General features: G+C 35.1%; 1 protein-coding gene across 1 annotated transcript in view; it reads left to right on the top strand.

Annotated features, from left to right (window-relative positions):
* Nucleotides 1–16,191, top strand: part of CADM2 (cell adhesion molecule 2) — a 315,109-nt gene that overhangs the window by 65,926 nt on the left and 232,992 nt on the right. Inside the window, exon 3 of the mRNA XM_028496901.1 lies at nucleotides 4,433–4,582. Coding sequence (XP_028352702.1) covers nucleotides 4,433–4,582 — 150 coding nt within the window. The remainder of the gene's footprint in view (nucleotides 1–4,432; nucleotides 4,583–16,191) is intronic.

The following is a 16,191-nucleotide window of genomic DNA, read 5'->3' as shown; positions in this document are numbered from 1 at the left end:
AAATTAGAACACTCCCTAACACCATACACAAAAATAAACTCAAAATGGATTAAAGACCTAAATGTAAGACCAGACACTAGAAAACTCTTAGAGGAAAACATAGGAAGAACACTCTGTGATGTAAATCACAGCAAGATCCTTTTTGACCCACCTCCTAGACAAGTGGAAATAGAAACAAAAATAAACAAATGGGACCTAATGAAACTTAAAAGCTTTTTCACAGCAAAGGAAACTATAAATAAGATGAAAAGACAACTCTCAGAATGGGAGAAAATATTTGCAAATGAAGCAACTGACAAAGGATTAATCTCCAAAATTTACAAGCAGCTCATGCAGCTCAATATGAAAAAAACAACCCAATCCAAAAATGGGCAGAAGACCTAAATAGACATTTCTCCAAAGAAGATATACAGATTGCCAACAAACACATGAAAGGATGCTCAACATCACTAATCATTAGAGAAGTGCAAATCAGAACTACAATGAGGTAACACCTCACACCACTCAGAATGGCCATCATCAAAAAATCTACAAACAGTAGATGCTGGAGAGGGTGTGGAGAAAAGGGAACCCTCTTGCACTGTTGGTGGGAATGTAAATTGATACAGCCACTATGGAGAACAGTATGGAGGTTCCTTAAAAAACTAAAAAGAGAACTACCATATGACCCAGCAATCCCACTACTGGGCATGTACCCTGAGAAAATCATCATTCAAAAAGAGTCATGTACCACAATGTTCATTGCAGTACTATTTACAATAGCCAGGACATGGAAGCAACCTAAGTGTCCATCAACAGATGAATGGATAGAGAAGATGTTGCACATATATACAATGAAATATTACTCAACCATAAAAAGAAAAGAAATTGAGTTATTTGTAATGAGGTGGATGGACCTAGAATCTGTCATACAGAGTGAAGTAAGTCAGAAAGAGAAAAACAAATACAGTATGCTAACACATATATATGGAATCTAAAAAAAAAAAAAAATGGTTCTGAAAAACCTAGGGGCAGGACAGGTATAAAGACACAGACATAGAGAATGGACTTGAGGACACAGGGAGGAGGAAGTTTAAGCTGAGAAGAAGTGAAAGAGTGGCGTGGACATATATACACTACCAAATGTAAAATAGATAGCTATTGGGAGGCAGCCACATAACAGAGGGAGATCAGCTCAGTGCTTTGTGACCACCTAGAGGGGTGGGATAGGGAGGGTGGGAGGGAGACACAAGTGGGAGGAGATATGGGGATATATGTATATGTACAGCTGATTCACTTTGTTATAAAGCAGAAACCAACACACCATTGTAAAGCAATTATACTCCAATAAAGATGTTAAAAAACTAAAAATAATTTTTTAAAAAATTATGACTAAGAACCCCCCCAAAAATAAAATAAGCCTCAATGATATGATCAATGAATTTTAGAAATTCTTGTTGATGGTAAACAAGATGAGTACTGTACCACACCTAGACTGCCTTCTCCCTTGCCATCATACTCTATCCTAGTTTCTGATTATTTTGCAGAAACTCCTTAGCAATTTTCTCTTTCTCTGTGAATCTTTCAGATGTTGATTCATACAAGGAAAGGCATGTAGTAGGGCCCCCAAAATACTTTTTTGATGAATACATTGAGGATGAATCCTTAACTTTGTAACATACTAATTTTTCTAATTGGATAAATTAGTAATGTCTTTAGAAAGACTCTCTGAGATTGAATTAAATGACAACCTGTCAACTTTGAGCCAGGAGGAGTTAAAAGAGAAAAGTAGAAGCTAACTTGATGCTGTCTTCAGGTTAAAACCAGGAGTAAAAGGCAGTTCAAAGCTTTGAGAAGAAGTTTGACTGCCTTCAACACTGGCTTTTGAAGTGATTTTGGAAACCACATATCCTAAGTGTATTCAGGATTAGTAAATTCTCCATATGAGTTTGCTCTTTATTGGGAAAAACTAAATTATTTGACTGCAGGGATTTTAGGCTGCAGAGTCCCAGCGAACTGAAGTCAGAATCCATGTGGGGAGAAGATGGAGGGAAGCTGTCCTAATCACCTACCTGAAAGGACAAAGTCTAGGTGTGCTAGTGTCTGTAGAGTCCCTGGAATGTAGAACACCATAACAAATATTAGTTTCTTCTATAGGCCAATAAGGAAAGACAGAAATAATTATCAAATGTTAGTTCTAAATAGGATAAGATATTTAAGGGCAGTTAACATTGATATCTTCCCTTATTTGATTTTAATGTTATAATTGAAATTTATAAGGACATAGTTCAGCTAGGTATGAATTCAAAGTTTCATTTTTAAAAGAGTACTCTTTTTTATTTTTCCTTTCATTGTTGTCTAATTCACATTTAAGTAAATAGTGATATGACCCAGCAGCCTTTGTGGAAAAATAGGAATAAAATGTTGAAATTTCAGAGCAAACTCCAACTGGTTCATTGACTCTTTTTCACCATGGAAAAATCACTTAACCACCCAGTGTCAGTTTACCCATCTGTGAAATGAGAAGGATAATATTTTCTTATGGGGATGTTTTGAAAATTATTTTGCAAATGTAGTGGATGAAATTGTTGCAAGCATCACTGCTCTTTTTCCACTTTAAAGAAGCAGACAGTATTATTTATGTACCAGTTGATAGTCAAATTTTCATCTGGGATGAACTATGTGTATTATTAGCAGTTATATGCTTTTTATTACTTAAAGGATCCCCTCCTCCCCTAGATTGCTCAGTTTATGCATTATGTCAATAACTGGGCACCTAAGCAAAGTATCTTAAAAACATTCTGAGCTTCATATTTATGAGCTGCTAATCTGATATCTTTGGTAATTACTCCTCCTTTCTGTTTTAGCTCATGTTTTCTCTGATGTGGTTTTTCACCTCACCTCACTTCACAAGATTGATAGTTCTCCATGTTTCCTTGCTAGAGGTCACCTCTGAGCTGAAGGCAAAACACATCCCATTCTGGCTCCCTTGACTTTCAAGTCAACTATCAAAGAGTTTATTCCAGACATTGCCTAACCTCAATTTAAAAGCTCCACCCTAAAGATTACAGGGAGATATCCTGGGGAGTTGCCATAGTGACTCTAAGAGGTTGGCACTGAGGAGACAAAGCTACTGATAGCAGATTTTTATATTTGATAGGCTTAATTATATAACATGGTCATGAACCTCTGTGCTTGTGTCATTTAGATCTGGAAAGAAATTTTCCCCTTCAGGCTCTTCTCTCTCTTATGGTGCCAATCAACAGGCTTCTTGGTAATAAGATTCTTTATGCCAGTAGCTCAGCATAACCTCAGGTGGTGCTTGTAGTCATGACAGAATCATTACAAAACTAAAGAAGAAAAGGAAAATATATTTCTTGGGTGTGATTAAGTTATCATAATGTTCTTGCATATGTAAATTATCCTTGACTTAATAAACTACCTTGCTCCCATAATAGTATTTTAACCTGGCTTTAGAAAGTCATTTTTTTACCCATGTTGATAATTGTTACCAGACTTGGCAGAGTTCATCTCCATATCATCTTGCTGCAGTGAAATTTACATATCATGTTTCTGTGTGCAAGAATTTTGTTTTAACTATTAGAAGTGCTTTTACTAAGTTATGTTATTACATGAATTACTTTAATAAATTAGTATAACACTTAGGAAGATAGAATTGATTACATTCTAATGATATCCAAATTGACAATGGTCATTTATAGATACGTTTTTCCTTGATTATAAAAGAAATATACATTCTTTGGAAAAATATCAGGAAACTACAGAAAGGAACAAAAAAGAATATTGTCTCTACCTCCTGGGCTAGCGTAATCACTCTAAGATTTTGATGGATATTCTATAAGATGAACACTTTTTGAAGAATACTTACATTGTTTTCTCCAGCACATTTTGTATTTCTAAAAACAGCTACGTCTACAAGAAACCCTGGTGAAATAGGATTCTTTTTTTATTTCTTCTATCAGAAATTGAATCTAAAGTTCTAGTATCCATATTTTATAGGCTTTATTCAGGATTATAAAAGCTACAAGGAAACTATTTTACCTGTATCTTCTGCTGCTTTTAAAGAGTTCAATTCATCCAAAATTATTATCTTCAAAGATAACCAGGTCTAGCACCATATAATTAATGCAAGGCCAAGGGAAATTAATGATAATCATGTTACTATTTAAATATAAATCTTCATGTGTGCCTAGGAGAAGAAGCTTTTCAGGAGCATGTGAGGGAATATAAAGGGATCCTAATGGTATGTCAAATTGTTGTCTTCTGATTAAGGGTTTTCAATAATTTTTTGCCTTTTTGTAATATATAGTTTTGCTGTTGTTTGGTTGTTTTAAATTTTACTTGGAATGAGGAGTTAAGTCCATATAGCTCTTGGGAAGTTAATCATTTTAGAACTTTCTTTTAATCAACCTTTTCTTTAATCCCCTTTTAGGCAGCCAAGGACAGTTTCCACTCACACAGAACGTAACAGTTGTTGAAGGCGGAACTGCAATTTTGACCTGCAGAGTTGATCAAAATGATAACACCTCCCTCCAGTGGTCAAATCCAGCTCAACAGACTCTGTACTTTGATGACAAGAAAGGTGAATACATTTTCTTTTAAATGTTTTAATCATATTCTAAAATATCCTAATTATAATGAATTTATTTTTCTGAGATGATTCAAATTATTCCTTTTGATTACCAAACTGCTGCTGCTTGTATTTAAACATGTTAAATATTAAATACTTTAGTTTGCAGGTCATAAACACTAAAGATAACCTATGTCAACTTTTTAATAAAATAAACAGTTCTAATTCTGTTTCAAAAATAGTTTTATGCCTTCTCTTAACAATTATCTTCTCTCAAGATACCACATGATTTTGTTTTCTTGTAGATGCCTTTCGTATAGATTGAGTATTTTTTCCCTCACTCCTGGCAATAGGATATGTTATTTTTATTAATCTTAGTTAAAATATGTAGAAGACATTTTATGATTTTGGAAAGTTCTGTGTTTTCTCATGAATTCAGTTTGAAAGTAAGAATTATAGAAATGATTCCAATAATAAGTTTAAGTTACTCCATGTTTCCAAAATAAACTGAAATTAAGTAAGAAGCTATATTTACAAGTTGAGTTGGACTTCAGTGATTAACTGGGCTTTCTAATTGGATGATAGATTTTGATTAAACATTTTTAGAGAACTAAGGCAATTTGTTATATAATTCAAACAAACAACTAAAAATGCATACTGAATTTCTAAGCCGTCATCCATTGTTATAAACATTGGGAGAAAATGAGTTCATAAACTGTAGTGAAAATATGGAGCTGTTGCTTTAGATAAGTTTAAATTAAATAGGATATAAATATCTGTATAATAGCTCTTCAGCATGGTCTTAATTCTGTGGCCTAATTAGTTGACACATGAAGTTAACTATGACAGAGGGTTAGGAATGCTAGCATTTGTTGTTCTGGCCAGCTCCCTCCCTTCCTCCCTCCTTCCCTTCCTTCCTTCCTTCTCATTACTCTACGTCGGTACAAAAATTGAAGCTCAGGGATACAGAACTCTGGTGAGAACTGATTTGCTAAACCCAAAGCTTCTCAACCTCAGCTGTATTTTACAATCATCTGAGATGCAATTAAGACGCTGTGATACTGCATATGCCTGAAAGATTCTGTTTGGAAACTCCTGAGAGCAACCGGCAACATAATGTGAGATAGAAATAAGAACAGAGCTGTGGATAAAGCTGTTAACAGTAGCCGCCACCTGTAGAAGTTGGTGCAATCAGTGACACAGACAACCCTTTCGTTTTCTCTATTGTTCTCCTGAGCAGTTGTCAACTTGCACAACACGTATGGGTTACTCTAGTCATGCTAACTCACGCTAAGCTTCTGCACTTAGGCTCTGGCACAATTTAGCGCGTTTGTTCGCTGGAGATAAGCTTTAGGATTGAGGAGGGCTAGGCAGGTAAATGCAGACAAAAAGACGGTATGGGAAAATCGTGATATGAAATCTTTAAAAAAAAATGCTTTTATTTTCAAACCCTTGCATTTGAGGAACATCACTGTTAAGGATCCCTTCCAATATATCACAAGGAACCAAACCAGGGACTTGTGAAGGAACAAACAGGTTAGTTTGCCATTTATGAAAGGTTTCTTTATTCAATACTTTTCGTTATTCTGTTGCAACTGATGATTAGAACCACAATAGAATTAGGAAAAGTCTAATATCAAAAATAGAAAACTGTTATACTACACACACACACACACACACACACACACACACACACACACTAGCTTTTTACAACTTAACTCTAACCTGTTAAGGCAATAAGGAAGGAAAAAATGAAATAAAGCAAATGCATGCTTCAACAATTCATATGATCAGATGTATCTAGTATTTTGTAGCAGTGTAAAGATAGAGGGATATTGCTAAATATTCCAGATATAGCATGATGGGTTTTTCTCACCATGATTATCCTTCAGAAAAGAGGGGCTATCTGGAAACAAATTCTTTGCAAATCTAGTATTTAATTTGAAAATAAAAGCATTTTATTTTAAAGATTTCATATCACAATTTTCCCCATACTGTCTTTTTGTCTGCATTTACCTGCCTTACCCTCCTCAATCCTAAGGTTGATCTCGAGCAAACAAATGTGCTAAATTGTGCCAGAGCCTAAGTGCAGAAGCTTAGCGTGAGTTAGCATGACTAGAGTAACCCATACGTGTTGTGCAAGTTGACAACTGCTCAGGAGAACAATAGAGAAAACGAAAGGGTTGTCTGTGTCACTGATTGCACCAACTTCTACAGGTGGCGGCTACTGTTAACAGCTTTATCCACAGCTCTGTTCTTATTTCTATCTCACATTATGTTGCCGGTTGTTCTCAGGAGCTCTCCAAACAGAATCTTTCAGGCATATGCAGTATCACAGCATTTTAATTGCATCTCAGATGATTGTAAAATACAGCTGAGGTTGAGAAGCTTTGGGTTTAGCAAGTCAGTTCTCACCAGAGTTCTGTATCCCTGAGCTTTAATTTTTGTACCAACATAGAGTAATGAGAAGGAAGGAAGGAGGGAGGGAGGGAAGGAGCTGGCCAGAACAACAAAACAAGTGCTTCTCATTGATATTACTGCTACCACTAGGAGTCCCAAAAGGCATTCTGAGTAGCCTTTCATGCTCTCTGGAGACCGAGGTCTCTGAGGGTTCTGAGTAAGGGCTGAACAAGTATCTCAGGATGGTGGCCCATTGGTTCAACTAGAACTGGAAAAGCCTTTGTTGTTTACTTGGAATTATTAGCGAAAGAAAAGCATGCTGTGAGTGGGCAGTTGATGATCAGCTAAAGGAGACTTAAGTGGAACCCCTTTTCTTAGGAGTTTCTCTCAAGGAGGTTAAATGTGAATATTCAGGAATTTCTTCACAAGGGAGATAGGTGTCTGGGGGTAATTGGCTAAAATGAAGCTAATATTGTAATACTTTTTATTCAGGTGAAATAAAGAGGAGGGCAGTGAATTCAGGCTTTTGCTACCTTGAGCACATCTAATGTGATCAGTAGCTTTCCCCATTTACAACTGGAGAAATTGCAAGTCAAGCACTCAAGGAAAATTTGTCCACAGATGTTCAGCGAATGACTGGTAATGAAGGGATTGGAATCCAGGTTGGCCTATGTTAGTTTTAACTAGAATACCCCTGAGAACAAAGGTGTCCGGGCACCAGGTCACTTGAAATATAATCCAAGTGGCCTCTGCCTTTGATCTTGGCAGCTGCCTTTTAGTTAAAGAGCAGCAGTTATTTTCAAACTGTTGAAGGTGTATATACAGTAAGACAGAGGGATACATTATACTCAGCACTGCCCAATAGAACTTTCTGTGATGATGGCAATGTTCTATATCTGCAAAACAGTTCTGTAGCCAGCAGTCATGTGTGGATACTTAAGTTAATTTTGAAATAATTAAAAATTTGGTGGTTTAGTCACACTGGCCATATTTCAAGTACTCAAAAGCCATGTGTGGTTACTGTTTTGGAAAGCACAGTTCTAGATGATGACTCACTCTTTAGATGCCAAAATAGACCTTGTCCAATTCCAGCCTTGGCTGTAGAATATGCATTTTCCAACGGAGAAAACCCCAAGTCATCATTAAAATGTATCAAATATTCAATAAATGAAATTTTACTGTTTAAATTTCACAGATTTAATGGCAACATTGTAGCCTAGGAGACAGGGAGTCAGATCTGACTTCTAATTCTGCTTCTGACACCAACTGGCAGAGAAATAAAAGGTGCTCATCAATATCCCACCAAATCAGATGTTCTAGTCTTTGGATCAGAATTGCATTTTTAACAATTTCTCCGTCTACTTTGTTGTTTGCACCTGAAAACCAGAAATCATTAACCTATGAAGTAGATATTCAATTACAACTCCATTTCATTTCTGCATAGTTTTTGTATGAAGACATTTTCTATAACACTTAAGAAACTGCAAATCTAAATAGAAAATAAAAATCAAGAGGAAAATTTACAGGTTCTTATAGGTCAGAGGGACCTAGAGCAAATGTAGCCACTTGTTATGGCCCTCTTCTCTTTCTTTTTACACAAATTTTACCGTATCTGTTATAAATAGTAGGTAAGCACTTGGGATAGAGTGGCTATAGGGAGACAGGGAGAGTAGGGAGTCGAGTTCACTGAAACACCACATGAATGCTGTGTGGTATTTGGCAATAGAAATTTTTAAAAAATCAATTAGGTCATTGTGTTTGTTTCTCTGCCGGTGTGGGAAAAACAATTGAAGTAGTACAATCTGACCACTTACTGCTCAGGAAAGAACACTTCAATTCCTTCCTATTACTGACAGAAAATACTTTGTACAAACATCTCCAGGAGTGCATAGTATATGCATTTACCAGACGTATCTCCTTGTGCTTGTATGTGTTTTTGTATAAAAATGTAAAATACATAACGTTTTGTGATACTAGTACTTTATAGTAGTTTTGCTTTTTTGCATTATGCTTCAATGATTCTCAAGAATTTATTGAAGGAAATTTTATTCCTGAAGGAATGAAAATAAAATTTTATTAAGGGCATAGCCAAAAAAACAAAACCCGCTGGTGTTAATTATCCAATTATTCTGCTGATAATTTTACATTAATACTGGGGATGATGGGAGGAGGAACATGAATAACGTGTCCTAGGACAAGCAGTGATAAAGAGAAGAAAAATGAGATGAACCTGAAATGGAGGTACAAGTTCTCTTGGCTCCATGCCAGCTGGTGCCACCTGACAGTTTCTTTCTCCACAACTAGTTTCAATCAGTGTGACAGTCTTTAAAATACTAAAGATTAACTCAGTAAAGCAGATGTTAAAGTGGTCAATATTACCCTTCTTTTTACTTTCTTAAAATAAATAAATAAATCATGTATAAGTTACACTAAAGACGTGAAATTAAGTGATGACAACTTACTCAATGCTCTATAATTTTTAAATAACTTCAACATGGTTACCTTTTCCATTGTGATTCACAACAACCCTGTATGGTCGGTATTCCCATTTTGTATATGAAGAAACCGAGGTTTGCAGGTTTGAATGACTTGAATAGTAAGTGACGAAATGATGATAAGACCCGAGTTTTCTTAAGACAAGCCTAATTCACTTCATGCTATATCATTCTGATAAGGACTTCATTTTATTGCTTTTTGGATTTTTGTTGTTTTTTACATTTCTTGTGGAAAGTATCACTTTTTTTCTGTCTTTACTCCAAAGTTGCCGTCTATTGCTTTTTGGATTTTTGTTGTTTTTTACATTTCTTGTGGAAAGTATCACTTTCTGTCTTTACTCCAGAGTTGCCGTCTCAGTGATAGATCTCCTGAACGCATCTCATATTTTAATAATTTCATTTTTATTTTAATAACAGATTTGCTAGCAAATGCATCCATATTAAATGCGTAGGAATCAGGTTCCCATTAGGAAATAAATAATACACTCGAGTTAATGAAGTATGAACACACTATTTACAGGTGTACAGGCATAATTAAAGAAACATGTCAAGATGATGCAGCACCCAGGAGCTAGCAGCAGTGGGAAACCATCCTTGCCTCTGAAAGGGTGACAGAGGGAACTAAAGCTAAGTTTTGGAAGAAGACTTCTGGTTAGAAGCTGAGACTGGTTAGGAAGAAGGATGTGTGGAAATATGTAAATTGACTTCTTTTTCCTCTTACCTTTTGATCTCTTCTTATCAATGACTTCCATGGGCTGAGCCCAAATGGAAACCATAGGTCAAGGAATCCTAGGTAGTTTAGTCTCCCAGGGCAAAGAGCAGGGAAGATAATGGATCTGGAATGATAAGCAGAAAGTAACCAGCACAACTTACCAAGCATAAATAGATATTTCTCCCTGTCCAATTTTCAGTAAAGATAATTTCTATCAAAAACCTTGTGTCACTCTATGTTCACAACTACCTTCCATTGAATTGCTTCTTTTTGGGGGAAATACATTGCAACAATGTAGCACCTTTCCAAAACATTACTTTTTTTCAATGTTATATTCCTCAAATTTAACATATATGTTAAACTGTGTGCTGTTAGATTTCTTAAAGAAATAACTTGCTTTCATTTAATCTGCTAATGATAAAGCCATTATTGTAAATTCTCACTAAGCATAAGCAAAATTTTCAGTTGTACATTATATGATTACTACCTTTATCTCTTTATGCTAGTTTAAAGTCCAGTAACTTTAGGAAAAACATAAAGATAATCATGTACACTATAAACTGTATTCATTATGTGGTATCTATAACAGTGTCAGGATTTGGAACTTTGACATTCAAAACTACAAATATGTGTCTGAACACGATCAGCAAATTTTAGTGTTTGAACATTTTAGAATTCAACATAACTTGCATACTTGATATTATATTTTAGAGAGGCTAGGTTTCACTAATATTACTACTTTTTACAATATTTTTTGTATTTTTTTTTTTTGGCCGTGCTGCACAGCTTAGTTCCAGGATCTCAGTTCCCGGACCAGGGATTGAACTCACTCCCTTGGCAGTGAAAGTGTGGAGTCCTAACCACTGGACCGCCACGGAATTCCCTGTAATGTTGTAATTTAAAAGTAAAAACAAAATTTATTGCAAATAAATCAAGTACCTCTGTGAAAATGACCAAATTCTTGAATTAAGTCCTTTTAGTTATTGCACATTGCTGTTCACTAGCATTTTTTTTTTAGCAAAACCCCATAAAGAGAAAAGTTATTTCTATAACATGGAGCTATTTTATTCTACTTTCTGATCATTAAATTATATATTTATTCAGTCTTTCATTCAGTAAATATTTACTGACCATCTACTTTGGGATAGACACTGCATTAGGTGGTTTGCAGTTACTGTAGCTCGTTGATTTTTGAGGAGTCTGTTCTGTGTTGAATAGAGCTACTTGAAAGATAGCTTGTCCTGATTAAAATTTGATTTCTTTTATCTTCCAATCATATATGTCTCTGGATACGTTTGTATGTTGGTAAGACATACAGAGTTGGCACATAATCAGCAATTATTTCAATGATTTTAAGCCATCTGGAGAATACCACTTTTTATGGTCATGGCAGTAGAAGTGGGATGATGGCTAGAGTCAGACTGGGTGGATGGTCAATACCATTGTGCCATCTATTTCCATCTCCCAAAACCATAAAAAAAAAAAAAAAAGTAAGCAATGACCAACCAACTTCTGGGTAATTGCCTTGATATCTTTTGTGATACTTCATATCCTCAGTTTTGGGAATTAATAGTCATTAAAGATAGCAGGCGTCACTAAGTAAATGTTCTTAATATATAAATATCTAAGCATATTTTATATTTAAAAGGTTTCTAAGTCACAATTTCAGTTCAGTTCTGTGAATATTAGTGAAATATTGCTATGTGCCAGGAATTATGCTGGGCATTGGGGCCACTAAAATAAATAAAACATGAATTTTGCCCTTAAGTGGCAAGTTATCATATATCATCTATACATTGGAATGGTGGAGGGTATAGAGGAACAGTATTGGATCGAGCATTTTACAGGTAGATAAATGTAATTCCTCTTGTTGCATAATAAGCCTCATTGTAGAGGATACAACATGCCCAAATAATTGATAAAAATATCCTACATGAATCTAGGAAAAACCCTGACTTGAAAATATACATGACCATAAAGCAGAAACTAACACACCATTGTAAAGCAATTATATTCCAATAAAGATGTTAAAAAATATATATACATGACCGAAAACATAACCTTTTTTGATAAAATTATTTTTAAAGAAACAATTGTAAATAAACTATTATGTGCTATTTGTCTAATATATGAAGTAACAGTGTACTGTACAGGGACCTGATTTCCTTGTGACATACTGATATGGTCTCTATGTTGAATAACTTTTTAAGCAGGATCAGCAGAGAGACCATGGAGAATTTAAGATATTCTAACATTTTTTCAGTAAGTTTCAAAATAGCATTAGCATTATAGGTCCTTAGTAAGTATAAGAAAATCTTAACAGTATCAAAAAATACTGTCTATAATGTTTAAGTTTAATTTTATTTAAAATTACATAATTTTGATTCATACCAATATAATTCTGTTTTAGATAAAAGTGTTTAAAGCTTTACTATTTAATTTTTTAGTGTGTTTTTCCCATTTTGTATTCTTTTAAATATTTTACGTCAGGCTTTGTGAGAGTCATATCCCCCGTGGTGAATCTGTATTGTAGAAATGATGCTAATTTTTTTGTTTGAGGCTGATGAAAACTTAGCCCTAGAACACTGACATAAATGTCATTCTACTCCAAAACTTAGAGTCCACTGCATTTCTCTCTTCTAGTTTTAAATTCCCAGGAGAGACAAATTAATTGGTTCAGCTTATACTAGATCCCTCTACTGTGCTTTAAGGTATAACTAGGGGTGCGTGGCCACTGAGTCCAGAAATCACTATAATTTACATCCTCTACATTCGACGAAGGCCCCACTCAATAGGCTCAAATATAGAATCTAGGCAGAATATCCTTCTGTCGTGATAGAATACGTTTTATGAAAATAATTGTAGCATTAAGTACAAAATGAATAAGAAACCTCATTTAAATATTATTACTTGGGTACCCCTAATAAGTGCAGCCTCTCTTTAATCTCAAGGAGCTTTTTTTATAAGTAACTTGGAAATATTGGTCTAAGTACCAAAAAGGAGGAATAAAAACACATATGGTCATTCATGAATGGTAATACTAATTAAAATACTATTAAACTATTAATTTATTGTGGTTAAAAATTTAATGAGTATGATCTTTTCAATTCAGTTGATTTTCTTCAATTATTTTAGTTATTTCCTATATTTATAAATACTGAGTGTTTCTTTTCCTCCATGTCTCTTCAGGTGACATTTCTCCACTATTCAGACAAAATAATACAATTTAGAAATACCTTTTCCTGAATAAATATTTTTAATGTACTGTTTTATATTGTGTGAGCATGAAGAGTTATAAATTAAGGTACTCTGCTTTCCTTAATTTATTATTTCTTTAGCCCCAGCAGGCTCTTGTGAGTGATCCTTGGAAACAGCAGTAAATGAGCATTTTGTAGCACTGTGAAATGTAGGAGGCAGTGTTATTTTGGTACTGAACTGTGGGTGTTTGTAAGAATTAAGTCTTCTGGTTTTATGACTATTTATGTTGAGACTAGTAGGTGGACTCAAGTACAGATGGGAAATGGGGTAGGGGGAGTGCTGACTGATTGTAATATTCACTTTAACATTTTAGAAAGAATGGTTGTAGTTTAGAAAGAAGGATAGTAATATGAATACAGACGTAACATGTGTTTGGGCTCTCAAAACCCTTTCGTATATGTATAGCCCACCTGTTTTTTAATGCTGAAAATTGCATGGTGTGAGATTGAATGGGCTGTTTCCTAAATCTTGAAGTATGATAAAAATATCTTCTAGGGACCAGTGACTGTGTTCTCCTATGGAGATGATAATTGGTTATTAGTCGCTTATTTCTTTGTAACTTAAAATCCTACCTCATAAACATTTGCAAACATTATAGATGGGTTGGTTGGTTGAGGTTTACAGGCTTGCTAGTCAGGGCAGCTACATTTGGATCCCAGTTTCACTATGGATTTGTATGTGGTCTTGACCAATTACATAAACCAATCTCAGTTCCAGCTTGTAGGCCTCTTGAGGCCAATGGGTTGTAAAGGGCCACCTGCTGCTATGTCCAGGTGTACAGGCTGAAGCTCTTCTCAGAGTTTGTTTTGTGTTTTTTGAAATGTTTGAAAATTGATACTGCAACATCAAACAAAATAAAAAGAAAAACAAAGGTCTGCCATTGAAGTCTTAAGCAGTTTCTATCTAACAGGAAGTTGAGATCTTTAATACTACCTTTAGCCTGAAAGTGGCTGTGAATGGGTAAATACCTGAAATAGACCTTTTAGTTACTGGAACATAAAGCAGAGACCCTGTATTTAAATGGTAATATTTAGCTTCACCATTTCCTAGGTACTGCAACTTATGTTGAAGGTGAAATGCAATGAAGGTTTCTAATTTGGAGGCTGAGTTGCTACCCTCAAGGCTTTGGGGAAAAGAATGCAAGTTAGGATGAGAGAATTTAGGAGGAAAAATAAAGTTCGCTCCCAGCCCTTCTTGCCTCAATTCTGTTTAAATTTTTTTTTTTTATTGAAGTATAGTTGATTTACAATATTATATTAGTTTCAGGTGTACAACGTAGTGATTCTATATTTTTATAGATTATACTCCATTTAAAGTTATAAAATATTGGCTATATTCCCTGTACTGTACAATATGTCCTTGTAGCTTATTTATTTTACAGATAATAGTTTGTGCCTCTGCCTCACTTCTTTTATGTTGAGTGTGAGTTCCTATGCTGTGAGATTTTCATAAAGAGATGTTAAGGCTCTCTCACCTGAAGAGCTACCACTGAGTCCACGTGACAAAGGGTGGCACAGAGCAGGAATGAAAACCAGTCCTGGTGCCCCAACACTGGCTGACTGAACTGATTTCTTTGCCCCCTTCTATATGCTGATTGGTTATCTAGCAAATCAAAATGCACATTTCTATTTTGTTTATTACCTCCCTACTAGTTCTAATAGTGTTTTGAACTTCTTTGGGGGTTTCTCATTGTACTAGTCTGCATTGTCTACAAATAACTGTGCTTCTGCCTTTTCAATAGCTACAGCTCTACTTTTGTTTACCTCCTTAGCATATCAGCTATAGTATATATCCTTTTAAAATTAGAGAAATAAAAGAAAAAGAATCAGTACTTGAACAGCTATGGGAAAGGAGGCTTTGGGTGTAGAGGGGTGAAAGGAAGATAAAAATGATTTTAGCAGCTAAGATGTGATGCGATGATAACCTGGACCAAAAAGAGAGCTAAGGAAATAGAATATATTTGAAAGGTATTCAAACAAGGAATTGACTAGGCTTGGTCAAACAAAAATTAATTTCTAGTCTTCAAACCAGGAGCAAAGGAGTCTAATTTTGAGTAGCCACACAATTGATTATATTATTAGTCTACCACCATCTATTTATGTCAGAGGAGTTGTGACAAAGAAAATTAATTTTAATTCTCAGTTTCTAAGGGATTCTAAGATTATAGATTCAAAATAAATTAATATATATCCATTTACTATATCTTTACAGTTTGACACTGCATGTACCTTAAGAGTAATTAAGATTCAGCCATTCATTCAATAACACTTACTGAGCTGCTTTTTGTCAGGAGTTGTAGGCTTTTTGAATATAGCAGTGAACAAAACAGACAAAACTCCGCCCTTGTGCAACTTACTTTCAGGTAGGAGGAAAATGACCATAAGTAACATAATTAAGTACATATGTATTGATAGTTTGTCCAAGGGTGATGAATTCTATGAAGAAAAACATTTACGAAAAGGAAGAGAGGAAGTGCCATTTTAAATAAGGTATGAGGGAAAGCCTCATTAAGGAAGTGACATGGAAGCAAACACCCAAAAAAGAATAAAGAGCTAGACATTCAACTGTCTCTGGGGACAGAGAGCAAAGCAGAGAAGTGGCCTGAAATGGATGCTCTCTGGGTATGTTTGAAGAAGAGCTCAGTCAGTGTGTGCAGATCAGAGTGAAAGCATAGAAGAGAAGAGATGAGGGCAGAAAGATAAGGATGTGGTAAGTGTGAGCAAGTGGGACCTTGTCGGCCATTGAAGGATTCTGGC

This window comes from Physeter macrocephalus, chromosome 1 (assembly GCF_002837175.3).
Source record: "Physeter macrocephalus isolate SW-GA chromosome 1, ASM283717v5, whole genome shotgun sequence".
Classification (NCBI taxonomy): domain Eukaryota; kingdom Metazoa; phylum Chordata; class Mammalia; order Artiodactyla; family Physeteridae; genus Physeter; species Physeter macrocephalus.
The sequence above is the reverse complement of the archived record's forward strand: the minus strand, read 5'-3'. Positions and strand labels throughout refer to the sequence as shown.